The sequence below is a fragment of the Suricata suricatta genome, chromosome 10 (assembly GCF_006229205.1).
Source record: "Suricata suricatta isolate VVHF042 chromosome 10, meerkat_22Aug2017_6uvM2_HiC, whole genome shotgun sequence".
Classification (NCBI taxonomy): domain Eukaryota; kingdom Metazoa; phylum Chordata; class Mammalia; order Carnivora; family Herpestidae; genus Suricata; species Suricata suricatta.
Window position 1 is genome coordinate 17,428,792 of NC_043709.1, and position 22,042 is coordinate 17,450,833.

The following is a 22,042-nucleotide window of genomic DNA, read 5'->3' on the forward strand; positions in this document are numbered from 1 at the left end:
ATTTAGTCTCATCAATTCTTTTTCATGCATTCTGAACACTTTGAAATATTTAGGGGTTGGGTGAGGTGAATACTGGGGCACCTGTGTGGGGGTCGCTCGGTCCTAGGAGCACAGTCTGTGCGATCAGGCAGTCATGAGGTTACTCATTTGGCTGTTGGATCCCACACATCCCTTGGCCCCCTCAGCCAGTGCCATGTCCTGAGAGGTGGGGTTTGCTGCCATGTGCCCTAATATCTTAGAGACTGCTTGGGGACTGTCTTTGGGTTTGTTAGGGATCACTGTCAAAGGGCACCTGTGATGGCTGGAATTCAAATGCCATGATCAGTAAAGCCACTCTGATTATAAGGCGGAGAAAGCACCGGTGAGATTTTTTTCAACATGGAAGTGATGGTGGATGGGAGCTAAGGCACTCATTCCTGTTTTTTTGTTTTTTGTTTTATATATTTAGAAAGAGAGAAGAGGGGAGGGCAGGGGAGGGGAGGAGAGAGAGGCAGAGAGAGAGAGAGGGAGACACAGAATCCCAAGCAGGCTCCATGCTGCCAAGGCGGAGCCAGATGCAGGGCTCCAACCCACAAACCCCATGAGATCATGACCTGAGCCCAAACCAATAGTCGGACGCTCAACCGACCGGGCCGCGCAGGCGCCCCTGCTTCCCGGGTGTTAGTAAAAGGGTCGCACCTGGTCGTTGCGGAGGAAGAAGCCCACGAGGAAGGAGAAGCCCAGCATGGTCTCCCGGTGCATGCCGTTGTGCAAGTCATTCTTCAGGAGTTTCTCCTCCAAGACCACGTGATACCGGAGCACGTCCTCGTCCTGGGCAGCACACACAACGAAAGGCCCCCCGTAGGTCAGCCTGTCCCCAGTCACATACCGGGCTGTGCCCACGTGCCAGGCACCGAGGGGGTCACAAGAGCAACAGCTTGTTGAACTGCGAGATTTTGCTAAGGTGCCATGACGCAGCAGATGTTAAATACTAAATCTGAGACACAGTACCTCGGACTTGGCCAGTCTTCCATGTGGGATGGTTGGGAGCTCTGGAGGTGACCCTAAAACCCAGACTGAGGGCACAAAGGTTGAGGGAGGATTTTAGAGAGGATTTCTTTGAAGAGACGTGCTGTGAAGAGAAGATCCTCACACCCCAGCCTGCCCTTCGCCTCCAGGGCCACAAGGGGAGAGTCGATGGGATGTTTTGAAGAAGGTGATCTGTGTCCCCTGTGGAGCGGGTGACCTGTGGGACTGGGTAATACTCAGACCTGAGCAATCTCATGCCACGGCTGGCGGGCAGGCTGACCCACTGAGGAGGGAGGAGGGTGGACAGGCCAGCATTCCCAGTGCTGGCGTGGGACAAGAGAGGATGTCTGTCCTGTGGACCACCTGTGTGGTAGGGTCTGAGCCAACTGGAGCCTTAGGTCCCAGAGGGGCCCTCCCTGGGGGAAAGCCGGAGGCGGGTTCTGGATGCTTAGGGTCTGAGGAGGAGATAAATGACTACAGAAATAGGATGCATGCACACAGGGCAAGGGGACAGCAGTCAGAGACCACTGGTGATGGGTGGGGTCTCCAAAGGACACACCAAAGTAAGGGGGGAGGTGGGGGGAGAGAGAGAGAGTGCGCTCTGAAACCCTGGCCTGGCCCAGAGAGAGCAATGGCATCTCAAGATGGTACCAGTTAGCTAAGACCCTTTCTATTCTTTCCCTTCTCCTCCTGAGAACTCCAAACCCACCCTCCTCGCCCTGCTTTTGTGATGCTGGGACCTCGCCTGCACCGTTTCCTTTGCCCGGGTTCTGCTGGTGGAAAGTGCTAGAAGGAGACTGTGAGACCTGTTCGAGCAGAAGGAGGGGGAAGGGATTTCCTCACCTTGTTTGCCTTCTATGGGTGTCCCCCAAGTCCCGCTCTGCACCCCAAAGTGGCAGCTCTAAAGAGCGGATACCTTCTGCTTACAGCCTGGGTCTGGGATCCCCAGGGACCCTCCTCCAGGGCCAGAGGAACAGCGCCCCCTCCACAGAAGTCTGAGTTACAGCTCTGAGAGGCTCTTCCTTTGCGTTTCTCTAAATTTTACCAATTCTAACCTCTTCCCTTTGTTCTTCCAGCCTTTTCGGTCTAGATGCTTCCTTCAGCTGCTACCTCTGTGACTTCTCTCTCCTTCCTTTTAACCTTTCAGTTATATTTACACAGCTTTGTCTCCAGTCAACAATTCATGATAGTAAACTCTCTCCGGTATGGCTTCCGTCTCCTGATGGGCCCTGGTAGCTGCAAGAACAAGCCCCCTCCTCCAGTTTCCTGCCTGGACAAAACCCCAGCAGGGAACAGTGAGAGAAGATGGGATTTTAAATCCAATCCGACATGTTGATTATCACTGGAATTTTTTAAACTTAATTGAGATGGTGTTTGTGACTTCACATGGTCCCAGGACTTTTGGGGAAAACAGAAAGGTGGTGGGGTTGCCTGAAGTTTCATCGCAGAGCAGGAAAAGAATATTTTCCACTGGACACATTCGAAGGGACTGGCGCAGGTAAGGGAGGTCCCAGGGTCCTCATCCCATCCCAGAGTCCTGCTTTTTCAACATGCCAGTCACAAAAATCTAGGACAGAGTCCCTGACTTCATGGAGTTTATAATCTACTTGGAGAGCTAAGGGTCGCTCACTTGAGGGGACAATGCACACCATATAGGGGTGTGCAAATGGTCTGAATTCAGAGGTGGGAGAGATTTTCTGAAGGCTTGGGTGGCCAGGGTCAGCTTCCCTGAGGAGGTCTGAGTGGACTTGAAGGATAGGTAGGGAGATTCAGGAGGTAGTGAAGGCAGAAGGGCAGTGTGTGTGTGTGTGTGTGTGTGTGTGTGTGTGTGTGTGTGTGCATGCGCGCGCGTAGATATGAACAAAGGCACCAAACAGGTCTTTGGCTTGTTTAGGGTCTCTGAGACCGTCCCTCTGGTTAGGGTGGGCAGAGAAAGGGTGGGCCCAAGGGTGACGTTGAGGGGCTTCCAGTGTCAGTCCACATTTCTTTAGCGTCGGGGGCTCAGTCTCTTTATCTGAAGATGTAAGGGAAAGCTGTGTGCTTGCTGTGCAAATATAGCTTCAAACATGTCCTCTCATCAAGGGCAGGGGCTGGGGGCAGGGCAACCCCCGGCTCCTAAGTGAAAATCCTTGAATGGAGGATGGATGAGGCCAGTTGGTGGAGGCCTTAGATATCTGGGGAGGTCGTCTGAACGGAAATGGGGATGCATCCAAGGGTTTTGAGGCAGACAGTGTCGTGTTGGAGCTCTGCATTCTTTGACAAGATCCTTTGACAAATTTGGGCTGTGGAGCCCCGGATGTTAGGAATCAGGGAGGACGGAGGTGGGAGAAGAGGATGAAGACAGAGACCACCCACTTTCTCTTCATCCCTGCCGTGGACATCTCAGTGGCCCGGGGCCAGAGAGGCAGGGCGGGGTAGGAGGTGACCATGAGGATCCTTCCAGGTTCCTGGGATGCCTGCGTCCCCGTGCATTAGGGCCCCGTGTGTGCTGCCATGGCTGTGCATGAAACACGCAAGTGAAGGAAGTCTAAGTGCTGGTTTACATTAAGCATCTGCACACAGACAAGGAAGTTTTGATGAAAGAGTGAGATTGCACACGATCAACGGATTGAAAAATGTTGAGTCTGAATGTTCAGAAAACAATCTTCCTGGTTATGGTTCCCAATACCTACTAGGGTCGTGATCTTCTTCTCCCGGATGTAATTCTCAATGGCGTCGTTGTTTGGAGCAAACACTGTATACGCATTAGCTGTCTCAATCGCACTCGCCAGGTTATATTGCTGTGATGGAGGCAGACAAGAACACATGAGGGACTATCCCCAGGTCACCTGAGCAAGTGGGTCGTGCGGAGAAGTGGCACCTACAATGATGTAGCCCCGGAAGATGGAATAGTCGGGCATCTGGTCCAACCGCATGAGCAGGTTTGGTAAGGAGCCAGTTAGACTTCTTCGGGGGACCAGCACCTGGGGAAGGAAGCCCACAAACTGTCAGCATGTGTCTGTAGGGCTTGCTGCCCTCCGGTACATCCATTCCTGTCACGGGACAGTATGCAATTACCAGTGCCTCTGAGCATTTTAGAAAGGCCACCGTTTCCTCTGACAGTTGGTGATACCAAACAGGGGTGCACAGGCTGGGGAGTGAAGTGGGCGGGGCTTTAGCCACGCACCTTTGTGCACGGCACAACTTGTACAAATGTTCCTGGTGGCCCTGATGAAGGTGACCACAGTGTCCAAGGTCAGGGGTAGGAGGGGAGACCGTGCAACCCAGAGTCTAAGCAGAGACCTTGAACCAGTTGACAGGCATCCAGGAATCTTTTATGGTCACATGACTTCTTCCTCAATCCAGTTACTTAACCGTGAGGACATTTAGTGGTCTTGTTTAAAAAACATGTTTATTTATTTTGAGAGAGAGCAAGCACAAGCAAGGGAGGGGCAGAGAGAGAGAGAGAGGGGAGAGAGAGAATCTTAAGCAGCTTCCACACTGTCAGTGCAGAGCCCGACGTGGGGCTGAAACTCACATCTGTGAGATCATGACTTGAGCTGAAATCAAGAGTCGACACTCAACCAACTGAGCCGCCAGGGCGCCCCCTATGTGTCCTATTTGTGAAGTGAGGACAATCATGTCTATTTTCTTAGGGCTGTCGTAAAAATCAAACGGGAGAATGTGACATGATATCTGTACAGTGCCTTGTACCGACTGGGCTGTCAGTCATTACCATGTACAGGGCTGGGTGCTCGTGCTGTCGAGGGACATAGAGATGCAGCTCTGTCCCTGGGGCCTGCCATCACGTGGGGGCCTGGGCTATATCACAGGGAAGAGCCATCAGTAAGAGAGGGCGTAGTGTGCTGAATGGGTTCTACACCAATATATCCCATGGGGTGACAGAGGAAGGAGAAAGGAATAAAACCAACATCTGCAGGGGGAAAGCCTGCTGGGTATCAAGAGAGAGGGTGTTATTTAATTCTTACTGGAGAAGAAAAGGAGGCTCAGATTGGTTATGTAGCTTGCCCAAGGTCACAGAGCTAGCAATATGCTGGTACCCAGATACCGTATGGCATCATTGATGATATGGGCCGCAGGGATCAAGAAAGGCTTCAGAGAGGAGGTGACACCTGAACTGGCCCTGTGATAATAACACTCAGTTCAGGAGATAGGCTGAGGTGTCACTGGACTAACAAGGTGTGGCCATCAGAAATGTAAACGAGAAGAGGTAATTTTATATTTTCTAAAAAGGCTTTTAGTCCTTTAAAAGGCCAGGATTGGAGAAGAAAAATACCCTTGCTAAGTAATATTCTCGTTGTAAGCCCGGGGCGCCTGCGTGGCTCAGTTGGTTAAACGTCTGACTCTTGATTTCAGTTCAGGTCATGACTTCATGGTTCATGGGTTCAAGCCCCGCGTCAGGCTCTGCACTGACAGTGAGGAGCTTGCCTGGGATTCTCTCTCTGTCTCTGCTCCTCCCCCTCCCCCACCCCCCAGAGTAAATAAAGATTAAAAAATAAAGAAGTCATAAACCCAGCATATTTCCATGCAAGTGATGAATCACTTGCTCAAACATGTATTTCCTAATGGCTCTTGGTGATACAAGGGAATTTGCAAGGTTTTTGCAAAATAATGTATCCAGGAGTCTTAAAATTGCCTGATTTTTGTCAACAGAAATAGTTGACCTTTTCTGTAAATTAAAATCTAAAATGAGTATATAAGTGCCAAGTGAGGATAATTTTACTTAAAATGCTATGAGTTAATTGTCTTTTCCAACCTCCCACCTTTCAAAAGTTCCCAATGTACCTTCACTTCTCACCTTAATTTTCAATGAAAATCCTAATATAGTAACTGAAAATTATAGGATAGCTTAAAATCCCATTTCCCACAATGCCTTTTCCCCCATTGCATACCTTGGAGTACTGTTGAATTGTGTCTTAGAAGAAAATGAAAATTTCAAAATACCTTTTCTACCCTTTTCCAGTTTTTTTCTAGGGCCGTCCTTACCCCCACTTTTTTAGGGTGCAATAATGCAGAAAAGGGAGAGGAAAAATATACATAGCCCCTTGCCTCTGCTCCAGTTCTTGATTGAGATATTCCCATAGGTAAGAAATACAATCTGGGTGCCCACTCTTGATGGAGGGCACGTGGCAGAATACAGCCCGAATAAACAGGCTGAGTCTGACCGAAGGAACAGAGCCGGTAACCAGTTTTAACATTAATGTCACGGAGCATGACATAGATGACTTCACGTTAAAGGTGGGCTCCCTCCTCCTGCAAAAGATACTTCTCAGGAGGATAAATAAATGGGGTAAGAAGACATGCTGGATGTATGGGAAGTTGCAAGATTGTACCTTGTCGATGATGTGTATCACGCCATTTGTGGCTGCGTTGTCACCATCGATGACAGATGCTCCTTCGATTGTGATATTCTGTAAATGCAAGTCCAGCGGGAAGGTGAGTCACCACAGGGTCGTATATCCAGGGATTGAAAGTATTCCTGGGCTTCCCACTTCTTGAACAGTAGCGACTCTCACATTTTCCATTATGACCCCAAACAAGAAATGTCCTTAAATTGTGACACATGAGACATCTCACACACACACACACACACACACACACACACACACACTCACACACTCACATCCACACAGTCAAAATGAAGTGGTACTTTCCTCTCCTATTTGCGAGACCCCAGAATACCAATTCTTTTCTTCTCTAGTTCATTCAAAGACTGCTGATTGAGGCTCACCAAAGTGATCCTGCAGTTTGAAAAGTGCTGTAGACAGTGCTGTGGGTTGAGTTGTGTCCTCAGTATTCATATGCTGGAGTCCTAACCCCTAGCACCTCACAATGGGACCTTATTTGGAAATAGGGTTTTTTATAGAGGCAATCACATTAAAATGAGATCATTATGGTAAGTCCTACTTCAAGATGACCGGTGTCCTTGTAAGAAGAGGAAATTTGGACATAGGCAGCTGTACAGGAGAACGCCGTGTGAGTGTGAAGAAGGCCATGTCCAAGCCAAGGAGAGAGCCTGGAACAGCCCCTTCACAGCCCTTGGGAACCAATCTTGCTTACTTCTCGATCTTGGACTTCCAGCCTCTAGAACCATGAGACAAAATTCTCTGTTGTTTGAGCTACTTACTCTCTGGCATGTGGTTATAGGAGCTCTAAGAAACTAATGCAGACAGTAACCGGCTTTCCTGATCAGCATCTGGCTACCTCTCTAGAGTATTAATTACCTAACACACCCACTCACCCAGTCACCAACCAGCTGTGACACGACTGGGATCCATTCTCCCTACTTTCCTTTCTTCTTCTCCCCACCATTACCCTTTATTTAAAACCCCTTCTGGGACCCTAGGTGTAGACGGCACCTTGTCTCACCCTGAGCAGCTCCCAAGTAACATCAGCAGCATCCCTGAAGAAAACATGCCTCACCACCTTGCACATCTCTTTTGGTTAAAGGGAGATGTTTATATCAGACATAGGAACGCATTAAAAATGTCTTTGGTGGTTAGTTCCTCCAGAATAACGGTCCCGATTGATTTGTCTCTAAATGTATAGAACCTGTGATAAGCCTGCTTAAGATGGGTGTTCAGTAAATGCTTCTAAGAGAATCAACTAAAACCCTGATGGAAGGGGCGCTGGGGTGGCTCAGGTGGTTAAGCGTCTGACTTGGGATCGGGTCATGATCTCACACTTCGTGGGTTCAAGCCTCACATCAGGGTCTCTGCTGACAGTTCAGTGTCTGGAGACTGCTTCGGATTCTGTGTCTCCCTCTCTCTATCTCTCTTCCCCTTCCCTGCTCTCTCTCTCTCTCTCTCTCTCTCTCTCAAAAATAAACATAGAAAAATTAAACACTGATGGAAACAACCACATTGTCTGATATGTGTATGTAATGTACTAGAGTTATAATAATATGTAAAGAATCCATGGACTGTATGCAACTCCTTTCTGCTTTCTAAAAAGAATGGTCCGATGAAGTACATACATTCTGGTAATGTTAGGCATAGACCCTTTTCACAGTGCTCATGCTGATGAGTAGGAAGCTAAAAATGTTTTAGAGCAGTAATTTAAGCCAGTTTGTGGCCCACGGTACACGGAGGTGGAAGTTCCCAGTTCCCAGTTGAAGCATCATTTTCATCTCGTGCCATCCACAGAAAGGGCTTTACACCACTGCCCTAGGCAGCAGGGCAGCCGAACTTCCCGAGGGAAGACGCACCCCAAGCCCTGACCCACTGCAGTAAGTGCCAGGGGGTGAGCTCTCAGGCTTCGGCACTGCCCTTGCTCCACATGGCAGGTGCTCAGGAAATATTTGTTGACCCACCGCAACCCAACATAAAATTTTAATGATCTATCATGACTCAATCAGTAGGTTACTAGTAACCAGCTTTTAGTTAGCCATATACAAATAACCAGAGTTGCGAAACTGCATTAACATTTACCCAGGACAATGGAAAGGTTTGCCTCTCTAGATCAGTTTGTGGTCTGTTGGGAAAAACCGGGTGGCCAACCAGTGGATGGAGGGCCATGTTTTATAGGATCACTACTACAGAGTGATTGTGTGTGTGTGTGTGTGTGTGTGTGTGTGTGTGTGTGTGTGAATACATGCTGACAGTTGTTGAAGGTGGGTGATGCCTACATGGAAGTTCTATTCTTGGTCTACTTTTGCCCATGTTTGGAAATTTCCATAACACAGAAATTGTTAAGAGTGCAGCATGATCATAGATGACATGTCTCCACTACACAGACAAGTCACAGCCCTCTCTTACCCCATCTGCCTTTGCCAGATGAATGAAGTTGCCTGGCAAAGACGTTGCCAGCATGTTGGAAGGTGACACAGCCTGCAGATCTGCCATTCCGTATGCGCCTGGCAGCACGTGGTGTCTAAAACAACAGTCCATAATGGCTACAATGAAATATCAGTGCATGAGGCAATATCATTGAGTAATTAAGAAAATACATTCTGGAACCAGACCACCAGATTCGAACTCTTCCCCTGCAATGATCAGCCACGAAACCTTGGGTTAGTTACTTAGTCACCCTTACCTCAGTTTATACATCTGTAAAATAGGTCTAATTTTAATGCCTATCTCATAGGGTTGCTGGAAGGGTGAACTGACTTATACCTAAAGCAGTTAGCACAGAGTTGGTTGTCAATAATGTTAACTATTATCATCCTGGGGTAGGAGAGTTCTAGAACATGTTGAGTTCCACCAATCTCAAAGACCATGTGACTTCCCTCCACTGAACTTTGTTCACACTGATGCTAATAAGATATCGTGAAGAATTAAATACATAATACCTACTTTATTAGGGCTGGAATATTGCTCTTGGACAACCAAAAGTCTTTTTCATCTTGGTCCATGTTCTCAATAGCTTGCGGAGAGGGCACGAGGACAGTGAGGTTTGAGGTGGCTGACAGCATGGCTTGCAGAGAAGCATTCTGAGTCACAGGAGGGAAGGACAATAGTCCTGATTCGCATTAGAGGACAGACAGGGCTGAATGCTCGGCAGAGATGACAATTTCCCATGTGAAGTAACTTCAGGGATACTGGAAAGATCCTATGGACCCCTTTCCCAAATCCATCCCACCCTCCGTCTGGTGCCCCCTATTCTCTTATGAGATGCATTCTTCTTATTTAAATGTGTGAGCTTTGTCAAAAGGCACATTTTCCTGATCCTCCAGTCAGACTTTGAGTCACGATCAGTCATTTACCCTTTAGTCTAAACAAAGATTCAGAGCATTGTCTTGATGATCATGTATGTGTAGGTGTCTGTGCACATGTATGTTCAGAGAACCTTGGGAACCCTTGGATGCCCTTGCAATAAGGATGCTGGGAAGGTTATGGGAAGTGTTTCAGCGTGGGGGACACACTGGAGGCCTGAAATCAAACCTAACCTACTTTTCGTTCTTCCTTAGAGCCAGTTCTGGGTAGAAGTGGTGCACTTAGGTTTAACAGCTGCTCCCAGGAAAAACAAACAAAAAGCCTTCATTTGTAGTGTTCCCTGATTTCTGTGGTGCATATCCTCCCACCATGGCTGATTTCAAGCATTGAAAGTGGGGTTGGGGGCGATGTGCTCTTGTGTATTGGGATGAGCTGGGTCCACTACACCACCGAGCAAGCGTACGCATGTGGGGCTAGTCTGTATAGAAATCAGCATGTACAATGGGACCCTCAGTCCAAGCTTTTCTTTCTGGTGGGGCAGAGAGGCCCCACCCAGTAAGGAGCTGTCCCAGAGTGGTGCTGACAGGCATTGCCTATCTTGGCATGTGTCTTCTCAAAGGGGGTAAACCACTGGTCGTGATGGGACCTTGGTCCACTCATGCAAAGATGACAGAGATTCAGACAACTGGTACAGTGAAGATTGGATTCTTCATTATAGAACTTTCCAGGGGAGAAGAAGAAGCACCTCTAGGCATGTTGGGCTGAGAGCTAAGCACACATGAATTGCCCCAGCTTAACCTCAATGGGAAGTTCTTAGCCCTGGTTACATGTTAGAATCACCTGGAAAGCTTTCACAATGCACCGATGCCCAGGGTAAACCTCTGACCAATCAAATCAGAATGTGCAGGTGGGCATCTCAGCATGGCTGGTCAAACAACTTATTCCATGTGATTCTAAAGTGCAGTCAGGGCGGAGAGCCGCTGCTCTAGGTGATTGCCTTCTCTCTTTCCTACCAGTTTCCCTCCTTTCAGTTTTCTGTTACATGCATTCCAAATTTCTAAAATTATATACATTTCCTACATTCCAAGAAAGGTACTCACATTTATCCACTGGTTAAATATAACTGCCGCAGAGAGAAATGACAATTCCTTATTCATGTCGTGCAGGGGAGAGAGGGAGAGATGAAAGAGAACACGAGAGAAGGAACAATGAATGAGAAGCATAATCACGGTGCACTTCTGAGTAGCACGCGCTGAGCCTTCCCTCGGCCGGGCTCGTTTCTGTTGCCAGCACGAAGCGGGGCCCAGCTGGCTGAATTCCCAGGTTGCCAGAGCTGTGCATTTCTTTCATGATTAGTGGTTCCATTATCCTTTATAAAGAAGTAATTCCAGAAACTTCAGATGGGACAACCACCTGAAGTTCTTCCAAATCAGCATTTAGTTGTTAAGAACATGGCACCCAACCTTACGGAAGGTCACAGAGCTCAATAGTAGCCCACTTTCAGAGCCAACGTTGAGGAGTGACTTGGGAGGCAGGCCCCAATCACCCCAGTTTTCACTCTGGATTGGCCATTTTTTAATTCCTTTGGTGAGTTACTTAGTCTCTCTGGGCCTCTATCTTCTCTGTAAGAAGGGGATAATAAAAGCTCCAACTGAAAGGTTGGTGTGAAATTTGGAGAACTTAATGTTTTAAAGTGCTTAGAATAGACCTATGGTAAGTCTTAGCCACTTCTACTTTTCATTTCTCTACCGTGGAGAGTATTAATGAACATATGTATTGAACCGCCACAGTGGACACCAGGTTGGAGTGAAGGGAGGGTAGAAGATATGAAAAGAAAAGATGACTTCTGCTCTCGCACAACTTGTTTGCAGGTGGCAGGGGAAACTCTGGCCCTTGTGTTGAAAAAGACAGGGTTCATTTCCCGAGTCAGCCCTGTGTGATTTTGGGCAAGTCACTTAACCTCTCTAAGAACTGGAGTGTCTTGTCTCAAAGACAAATATGATGATGCCTCGCTGCTGGGGTTATGAATGTCACATAACTATTTTATGTGACATTTTAAAATTATTGAACACCACGAAAATGGCAAGAGTGGTTATCATATGCAATGTGCACAGAGGCAATACAAATCTTAGAGGTGTCTCAATTCCTTTTGGAAAACACGTTAGTAAATACCTATCAGATAGTGAATCAGTAAACTGACAAGGTCAAGAGCTGAGATGCAAGAGTCATCCCCTGAGGGGGCGGCTCCAAGGGAGGGGTTGATGCAGGCAGGATGTGAGTTGACGTGGAAAGGTGGGAGGGGCGGCCGGGTCTGTGGGAGAGGAGCGGGGCTGGTAACCGGACAGCCAGACTAAGTGAGTGGGGCCTGTGTAGATGCCTGGAGCACCAGGCTTAGGATTTGGACCTCATCTCGCTTTCTGCGGAGGAGAGGGGCATTGTGGAAGCTGACTTTGGGGGGCTTAGGACATGTGGCTCAGGGGCAGTGAGAAAATGATGGGTCTACACTCCATAAGCTGGGTATCAGGAGCTCCTGGCCCGGGATGGTGAGTAGAAGGAACAGTGTGAAGTGAAGGGTGGGCAGGACCCTGAAGGGGCAGGGAGACCAAGGGCTGGACAGGCGGTCGACTAAGGGGAGCACAGGCTGGAGCGAGGCTTGGGTTGGGAAGGGTGCAGCCGTGGGGGTTGTTGGAGGAGTGGTTTCCGCAGAGAGGAGGGGCAGGAAGCAAAGGGCAGCGAATTGAACAAAACTAAGTGAGAACATTTATCAATTAATTTTTCATTCAACAACTCTTTGCAAACACTGGGAGCAAAATAAGGAACAGAAGAAAGATCTGCCTCAAGAGTTTATATTCTCAAGGTTGGGGAGACAGACCATGTCTTGAGCAAAGACAGTTCGGTTTAATGTGCTAGGTCCTCTCTCTGAGTACCCTGCCTGCCCTGCTGGCTAAGTACAGGAGCTCGGTGCCTAGACAGCCTGGGCTGGACCCCTCACTCTGCTGCTGAAATTCCAGGGGGCAAGTTTGCTTAGATTCTCACCTAAAGAGTGTATCAGGGGTCAGTTAACCCTTCATTAGGGGTTTGTGAATGGAAAGAAGTAGATCGGCAAGAAAAGGAAGTCCTCCAGTTTGGTACATAGAAGGAACCACACAAAAGTGAGCCACCTGGGGGTGCCTGGGTGGCTCAGTTGGTTGAGTGACCAACTTCCGCTCAGGTCATGATCTTGTGGCTTGCGGGTTCCGGAACCTGCTTCAGGTTCTGTGTCTCTTTCTCTGCCACTACATCATTCATGCTCTCTTTCTGTCTCTCAATAATAAATAAATGAAAAAAAAATTAAAAAAATAAAAGAAAGTGAGTGGTCTGCTACCTGTAGAAGATTTGTGGCCCACAGAACACATACACCCTCCGCACGAAGCAGCTTGCTTCCTGGGTAATTTCCTGGAGCAGATGACTGGCAGAGCACTTGAAAGGCACCTTAGTGAAGAGTTCTGTGTGGTTTCTAAGAGAGTTTGGTCTTTATTATTCTGCACAAGAGTTCGTGTTAGCTCACTTACCACTGCTGCATTTCCATAGCACAGAAGGCCGTCTCCTTCATAGCCCTCTTGGCAAACGCAACTCCAGAGGCCAGAAGTAAACTGACAGGTGGCCTGAAAAGACAAAGAAATAATTCACTTTCCTCACAAAAGATTTGCCTAGAGTTACATCCATGAGCCCTCCAGTTCCATCTAAGGTGAGGGCCTGCTGCGTTGGGGTTGGAAGGTGATGGGAGTGACCCACAGACCCCCTGCCCTGTAGCAGTGAAAGGCTCCTGTCTACACGTTTGGTGCCTCGCTGTTGGGGTTATGAAGGTCACATGCATCCATGGAGGGGAAAGCATTTTAAAACTCTTAAACACCATGAAAATGGCAACAACGGTTATCATATGCAAATGTGCACAGCGGCAATAAACCTTAGTCACAATACATTCTGTATTTTCATCCCTCTCAGATTGGGCCTATGAGAGCACAGGAGAGCCAGTGAATGTGAACTTCAGATCAACAAATATGTTTTAGTGTAAGTATGTCCCATGTAATGTTTGAGGTGAGCTGGTGCTGAAGAAGCATTCACTGGGGATCTGAAATTCACACTTCACTGGCTGTCTGTACCGAATTTATCTGGCGACTCTATGTTGCTGCGTCCATGCTTTGGAATGAAGCGAAAGTAGCAAAAACTTCCCATGTTTGGAATGTCTGGGCTAGATTGGGCTTAAATGAAGGAAGAATGTTGGATCTCTTTCTCATTGCTGAAGGGCTCACATGATTTTTGGGAAATAGATACTGTTGGGTATCGTCTCTATTTTTATTCTTTAAAAACTACCCTGCCCCTACCCTGGTAACCATGTTCCCAGTATGTCACCAGCCTCTCTGGCCATCATTGGCTCATATGTGGACACCTGGACCCTGCTGGGCTTGTCAGATCCTTTCTTGGGTGTGAGGGTGACATTGATCTAAGAAAAGGAAGCTGTGTACCCCAGGATGCAAAGAGAAGAATTAAAAGTTGGGAGACAGAGAGGGAGAGAGAGAGGGAGAGAGAAAGTAGATGCACAGAGGCTGCCTTGATCTTGGTGTCTTCACATTTTGATTCTGGGTCCTTGGAAAGTCTGCTTGTCTTTCCTGCTATGGACCTACCCTAGGATACTCCCTGCAAATTCCTTTTTGCTTAAGTTGATTTGTGTGGATTCTGTTCCTGGCATTCAAAAGCACTGTGACTAAGGTGCTGTCTTCATTGGTCTGTCTGGTGTCAGGTGCCTAAGGATGCTCTTTTGAAAGCCTGCTCTTCCATAATTAAGACCCAAGGCACAATCTACCCTTGAATGGGCATTGTCACCAATAATTTGTGGTAAACTCTGTATGACATTCAGCATTGGAGTCCACTTGTCTTGTTTTCAGAATCACCAGATTTAGCAGATAAAAAATACCAAGTTAAAGATGAACTTTGGAGAGGATATGAAAAATTTTTAGTATAAATTTGTCCTCCATCATCTTTGGAACATATTTGTGCTGCAGGATTGTTATTTATTTGAAATTCCGATTTCACTGGGAGCCCTGTGTTACATGTTGCTTCTTCAAAGAGTTGGACTGGAGCGAAATTTGTAAGCACTCCTCACATTTTGCTTGGGGACTCTCTTCAGGGGAGAAAAGATTTTGTTCATCAGTAGGTCCAGATAAGAAATAATCTAGCCTTCTTTGTTTTTCAAGTAACTTTTTTTCTTTTTAAAGTAGAGCTAAAGAAAATGAAGTAACTCACCAGTGGGTGACATTTCCCTGTTTGTTCCAAGCACGAAGTGACTGCTTCACATTCAATCCCATTGCCTCGGAATCCTTCCTTGCATTCACACTCATTCTGTAATTCCGAGAACAAAGGGGATAATTGAAAACAACTGCCTTTCATGTGTTGCCATCAAGTGGCCTGAAAAAGGAACCTGGGAAATCGTAGCTGTTTGGCCCTCTGAGAAAACAGAACGAATGTCTTCCATTTGTTATACTTCAGATTCCGGAGCTTTTGGTCTGCACATTCCATGTTACATTTCCCAATCTGCTTGTTCCTTGCTACTTCCTTTTTAAATCCATCATCCCAGAAGGGCCATACGGGATATAGGACAATTCATTAAGTTGGGGGAAGAAATGGATAAAACTTCTACTTAGGAATTTTTATCTTTAACAATATAACTATTATTTGCTATGTGTGCATTATAAGGTAAGTATGTGTATCTTAGATGCAAGTATATGTGCACAGAAGCACCTAAATACAACTTTACATGATAGGGCAAGATTTTGTAAAGGTTGGTGTTGAATCTCTTTCACTTTCTATTGGGGTAGTGCCTCCCTGCTGGTTTGTCTATTTGTTTGTTTGTTTGTTTTAAAGTTTATTTACTTATTTTGAAAGAGAGAGAGAAAGAACCATTGGGGAAGGGGAAGAAAGGGGGGGAGGGTACAAAGGATCTGAAGCAGGCTCTATGCTGACAGTAGAGAGCCCGACAGCAAGCTCAAACTAACAAACCATGAGATCATGACCTGAGCTGAAATCAAGAGTCGTACGCTTAACCGACTGAGCCACCCAGGTGCCCCATGGTTTGTCTTTTTAAATAAATATTCATTGGGGCACCTGGGTGGCTCAGTCGGTTAAGCGTCCAGCTTTGGCTCAGGTCATGATGTCATGGTTCATGGGTTCGAGCCTTGCGTCGGGCTCTGTGCTGACCGCTAGCTCAGAGCCTGGAGCCTGCTTCAGATTCTGTGTCTCCCTCTCTCTCTGACCCTCCCCTGATCGCACTGTCTCTATCAAAAATAAATAAAACATTAAAAAATAAATAAGTAAATAAATATTCATGATAATTAGGATTTGTGCCTACTTGGAATATCTAAAAGTTTTCAAGCCAACTAGTAACGACCGTGGACAATCATAAATATGGTCTACTTTATTTCCTATGTGACATTATAAAATGACCTTTATCTTCCTCCAACTCCCTCATCAGGATGCCTTTAAAATTTGTCCACAGAAAGAGTAGAGAGGGGACAGATACTAATATGGGTTGAACTGTGTATTTCTCACCACCCCCAGTTTATATGTTGAAATCTTGACCCCAGAACCCCAGAATGTAACCTTACTTGGAAATAGGATTGTTATTATCTAGTTAGTTAAGATGAGGTCACACTGGATGTGGGTAGGTCCCTAATCCAGTAAGACTGGTGACTAAGCGCGGGACTCTGGAGTCAGACTGTCTGGGTGTGAATCTCGCGCCAAGATTTATTTTCTATGTCATGAGAGCAAATTACTTAGCATCTCTGTGCCTCAATTTCCTTTTTGGTAAGATGAACTAATGCTTGTACCTATGTGGCAACAGATGCACAAATAAGCAAGTGGGACTACATCAAACTAAAGAGCTTCTGGCACAGCAAAGGAGCCCATGGACAAAATGAAAAGGCAATCTGCCAAATGGGAAAAGATATTTGCAAATCATGTATCTACTAAATGGTTAATATCTGAAATATTCAAAGAACTCATACAATGCAATAACAAAACAATAAACAATACTATTTAAAAATGGGAAGAAGATCTGGATAGACATTTTTCCAAAGATACTCAGATGATCAACGGGTACACGAAAGGATGCCCAACATCACTAGTCATCAGGGAAATGCAAATCAAAAGCACAGTGAGATGTCACCTCGCGCCTGTTAGAAGGCCTATTGCCAAAAAGACAAGAGATAACAAGTGTTGGTGAGGATGTGGAGAAAAGGGAACTCATGCGCTGTTGGTGGGAATGTAAATTGGTGCAACCGTTTTGGAAAACAGTATGGTGATTTCTCAGAAAACTAAGACTAGAACTACTATACCCGCAAGCAATTTCATTTCAGAATATTTATCCAAATTGGAAAAGATATCTGCAGTGTCATGTTCACTGTAGCATTATTTATAATATAAGCCAAGATATGGAAGCAACTCAAGTGTCCATTGATAGATAAATGGAAAAGGAAGATGCGTGCACACACACACCCACACACACACACACACACACACACTGTGAAATATTATTCAGCCATAAAAAAGAATGAGATCTTGCCATTTACAACTATATAGATGGACCTCAAGAGCATTATGCTAAGTGAAGCAAGTCAGGCAGAGAAAGACAAATACCATATGATCTCACTTATATAGGGAATTAAAAAAAAAAAGCACAAACAAAAACCTAAAACCAAAAGCAAGCCCATAGATAAAGAGAACAGGTTGGTGGTTGCCGGAGGCTGGGGTGGGGACGGGCCAAATGGGTGAAGAGTGTCAAAAGGTGAAAAAATAATAGCCCCTATGTCACAGGTTTGTTGTGACAATGAACCCATTCTCGCTACTACAAATGATTAAAAATCTGCAGTAAATTTCAGCCAAAGTACTTCTGTGTCTGGTGGGAAAAAGTCACCGCAGGAATTTTGCTCCACTTCACTGTCTAGCGGGTGGCACCTACCTGCCCGGGGCCCACGTACAAACAGGTGGCATTGACGTGGCAGCCGCCGGTGCTGGGCAGCAGGCAGTTGTTAATTTCTGAGCAGTCTCTGCCATCCCCCGTCCATCCTTGCCGGCACACACATGCGTGGGTCCCCGTGCCGGTTTTGATGCATTCTGCCTGCAGGAGGAAAAGAAGCAGAACCTCTGAAACCTCAGAGCCACATGATTCCAAAAGCAGAAAAAGGAGATACATTCTAGAAACACATGGTTGCATGGAGTGCAATAGAAATGATTATTTCTATATGCACTGTACCTTATATGCACATTTGTACTGAGGTCCACAGAAAAGGTGAGGTGATTTAAGGAACAGAATTGCTTGTTGTTGGCCAGCCAATGACCATCACCTTGAACATTGCTGTCATTTACTGAGCCAGGACTGCTCTTTGGCTCTGCTGGTATAAGCCCTCGTCTTGAGGAAGGTACTGTTACTGCCTCTGTGTTACAGGTAAGAAGAGCGGGCCTAGAGGAGCTAAGGGACTTGCCTCAGGTCACAGCAATAAAACTTCACGAGCCCAGGTGTGAAGCCCAAGCTCCTAACCAGGGTACCAGCTCCAGGCCTGTCGGGATGACCACCACAGGAGGCTGAAGGACAGTGTGAAAAGTGCTAGGTATGTTGTTGAGTGGGCAGGACTGGCCCAGGGGGCATCTGGTGGGTGCGGGGCAGGGCATTAATGCCTGATTTCACCGTCAGAGCCAGGACAAGTCACTGAAGGGGTTCCAGCGTGGGAGAGGCGCGGTCAGATCCGCCTGAAGCCACTGTGACTGTGGGTGGGCAATGAACGTGTGGCGGGTGGGCCCTTCCTGTGGGTAAGGAATGGAGGTGACCCAGGCCTGGTGGTGGTAATCAAAAGATATTCTGAAAGCAGCCTCGGGCTTGGGCAATGCCCCTGGGCTACACCCAATAATAGAATCCAGGGCAAGTCACTTAATGTCCCCAAGCCTCAGTTTCTTCATCAGTACAATGGGGATAAAGAACATCTGCTCCGTTGGGTTGGGGGTGGGGGAAGAGCAAACGAGATTAGGTGCATTCAAGTCGCTTATCAGCTGTAATATTTGAATCAGTAGTTTATCACTAGTAATCTCCAATATCTGATTCTCAGGCTGTGTTTTTGAGAGCCCAAAGACCCGCGCTCCTGTGGTCCTGGGATGTCCCCTGCACACACGACTTTGGGAAGTGGAGGCTCACAGAAGCCATCAGCATCATCTTTAAAGCTTCAGGGATCCAGCAAATTCGCTAAAACAAAAAGCCATCAGACACCGCTTTTTTGGGTAAGGCCTTCCATCAGCATTTCCTAAAACACCAGGCCGCTTGGAAATCAAGACCAACACTCACATTGGGGCTACAGCCTCCCGGGGTTAATCCTGCGCAAGGGTCCGTCTCGGAACAGAGGCTTCCGTCCCCTTCGTAGCCTGCTTTGCAAACACAGCTGTAAAGAAGAGTGAGCGCACAAAATCAGCCCCGGACGTGGAAGCAGCCGCTGCGCAGGAGAGAGCCGGCCAGCCCAGGGTGAACCGGTTCCTGGCCAGGTGCATGGCAGTCCGCCCTCGCGGGGGGAGCCACAGTGTAGCTAGGTGGTCGTGGGCACTTCGGATGGGGATGGTCTGCAGTGCCACCTCTCAGCAGTTGTGTGACCCTGGATGAGTCTCCTAACCTCCTAACCTCTGGGAGACTTTGTTTCCTCCTCAGGAACAGGAGTCTGAAATCTTGCTCTAGGGCCGTGGAGATGCAGTCAGCACGAGGGGCATTTAGCGGAGCACCTGCACGCGCTTGCGTGTCCCGTTAGCCCCGGGGGCCGGCAGCCTTACAGCTTCGATTGGGCTGGAATCCGCCTCCAGCTTAGCAACTGCGGTTCTGCAGAGAACAGCTCCCCGCTCTTCTATGCAACGATTTTTAACATACTTGAAAATGACGGTCAGGAGAGACCTTTTCTCTCTCCCTTCTCTGGTCCCTCAGATTTTCTCTGCTGCCTGGCTCCCTGAGCGGACATGGTTTACTGACCCATCACCCTTTCTTTCAGACACGCCTTTCAAAATGTTCCATGATCCTTTCTCAAATGGGCCGTTTGCTCATCCTTTCCTTCCACTAATATTTACTGAGACCCTTCTGAGAGGTGGTAGGTCACCTGTGGCGCTGTTCTAGCCCACGTCACTGTTGCAAATCCAATCATATGTGCGTCATAAAAATTTAAATAGAGTTGTTTTTCACGGATCGAGGCTCCTGGAGGAACAAAATACTTAGTCTGGTGTGCAAATGAAAGAAACAGATTGATCTGTTTCAACACTGTTTGATTTACCTACATTTATATAGTATATGCAGACCCATGTGGATAGCCCTTTGTGCGTGATTTCAGGGGTTTTAAGGACAGTTTTGATAACTTGTGATTTCTGACTTATGCACGGATGTAGATCCTAACTTTCAAGGCAGATGTCTTTCTATCGAACCACCGTGGAGGGGAAGAGACAGTCTCTGGGCCCACGCTGCCTACAGTCTAGCGGGTAAGTGACTGTGCAATTACAAATTAAGAAAACCGCTTTAAAAATAAAGACAAGAATACTAGACATTCTCTGCATTTCCCAGGATATTTCCTGGGTGGTTACTTCCTTGGAGGCAGATATTCCTGGAGAGAAAACTTTCCTCTGATGTTGCCCCTCCCCCATCTCCAAGACCACTGTGTGATCTAATGACGCAGTGATTAGAGCGTCCACGCACCAGCTGGGGAGGGGCAGAGAGAGGGAGAGACAGAATCCCAAGCAGGTCCTGCTCAGTCGGCACAGAGGCTGATGTGGGGCTCAAACTCACAAACTGTGAGATCATGACTTAAACTGAGCTCAAGAGTTGGATACTTAACTGAATGTGCCACCCAGGTGGCCTACTAAAGGCATTTTTAAAGGGTTGGAAAGTGGTGGACAAATTTTCATTTCTTTGCCTAACTGATGATAATAATCAGAGTTTCCATGACTGAATTCCTATGGTGTGCTAGCCCTGGTGCTGGGTGCTTTTACATTCAGTTTTTATAATCTCCACAATTGCCCTGTTACATAGGCCATATCATCCTTACTGTACTGATGAAGAAAGTGAAGCTCAGAGAGGTTAAGTAACTTGCCCACGGTCACACAGCTGGTAAGTCTCAAAGCAGGGGGTGCTGAAATTTGAACCCAGGTCAGTCTGAGGTTTTCTCCACAAAGTCACACTGGCAGCCAGAGAAAATAGGGCTTTGTTTGCAAAGAGTGTAGTTATAGGTTGGATCTGTCTATACGTAGCCCGGTGGCCGTGGGCTGTTAAGGGTGGCACCCACAGGCCTACCTTGCCGTCCCATTGCTGTATTCACAGGTGGCGTGGATATGACAGAACTGCATGTAGGGCCCACAGGCCGAGGTCTGCTTGTGGCAGAACATCCCCGTGGAGCCTTCTCGGCACGTGCCGGCCAGGCAGGCCCCGTCGCCATCGATCCTGTTATTGCACGTTCCGTAAATGCACAGACATTCTGGAAGAGAAGGAGAGGGACATTCAGGCATCGGGGGATGAGCAGAGCAATGGGGCTCATCGGTCATGGAGGAGAGAAACCACTTCCCCTCACCCCCCTCTTGTGCCTGTCAGAGCAGAACGTGGGGCTAAGCCAGGGGAAGGCTCGGGGACGATTTCTTAGCTTGTCAGGTGTCTCTCGATGTGCCTGAGACAGTGAGCTTGACTGTCCCATCAAGAAGGTGAAGGACGGAGTCTCAGAAATGTTTTGTGTGTGTGAGTGTGTGTGTGTGTGTGTGTGCGTGTGTGTGAAAGAGGCCAAGGGACTCAATCTTCATTTACTTCTTGGTTGGAGAGCTTACTTTGGAAATTTCGACCTTTCTGGAATCAGTAGAAGGGGTTTCTCACGCCGGCACAGCCTCTGACATGTGACCCACACCGGCTCCTTGCTCTCCGGCACAGCACACCAAGGATAACTGATAGCCAGGATTTGTGCACTGACCTTGTTCTAGGCACTGGGCCAGCCTGTCAGTGTACCATCTCATTAACCGTCACCAGCCCCAGAAGGTACGTACTTGCCTCATCCTCATTTCCAGATGAGGAAACTGAGGCCCAGGGAGGTGAAGCAAATTGCCTAAGTGGCTGCTAAGTTTTCAAGCAGGGACTTGAACTTAGACATTCAAGTTCCATTTCTGTTCGTGCCCGAGTACAGACACAGTAGGTCAGTGTATTAGCTGGTGTTCCACATGCCTCTTACCGGTTTCCACTTGAGCTGTTTGCTTTGCTTTTGATCACATGTTCCACACTGCGGCGTGTGCCTCAGACTAGGCTCCAACGCATGAGGGAGTGAGAAAGATGCGAAGTTTCTCAGACTCCAGTGGCA

At 47.4% G+C, this 22,042-nt stretch overlaps 1 protein-coding gene across 1 annotated transcript in view; it reads right to left on the reverse strand.

Annotated features, from left to right (window-relative positions):
* STAB2 (stabilin 2) overlaps nt 1–22,042 on the reverse strand; it is a 150,163-nt gene that overhangs the window by 58,493 nt on the left and 69,628 nt on the right. Inside the window, exons 23-34 of the mRNA XM_029955429.1 lie at nt 21,001–21,181; nt 19,030–19,123; nt 17,656–17,814; nt 14,946–15,041; nt 13,214–13,306; nt 10,763–10,810; nt 9,303–9,439; nt 8,766–8,880; nt 6,342–6,419; nt 3,873–3,971; nt 3,681–3,788; nt 679–810 (exon numbers count right to left, since the gene is read on the reverse strand). Of these exons, the coding sequence (XP_029811289.1) occupies nt 679–810; nt 3,681–3,788; nt 3,873–3,971; nt 6,342–6,419; nt 8,766–8,880; nt 9,303–9,439; nt 10,763–10,810; nt 13,214–13,306; nt 14,946–15,041; nt 17,656–17,814; nt 19,030–19,123; nt 21,001–21,181 (1,340 nt within the window). The remainder of the gene's footprint in view (nt 1–678; nt 811–3,680; nt 3,789–3,872; nt 3,972–6,341; nt 6,420–8,765; nt 8,881–9,302; nt 9,440–10,762; nt 10,811–13,213; nt 13,307–14,945; nt 15,042–17,655; nt 17,815–19,029; nt 19,124–21,000; nt 21,182–22,042) is intronic.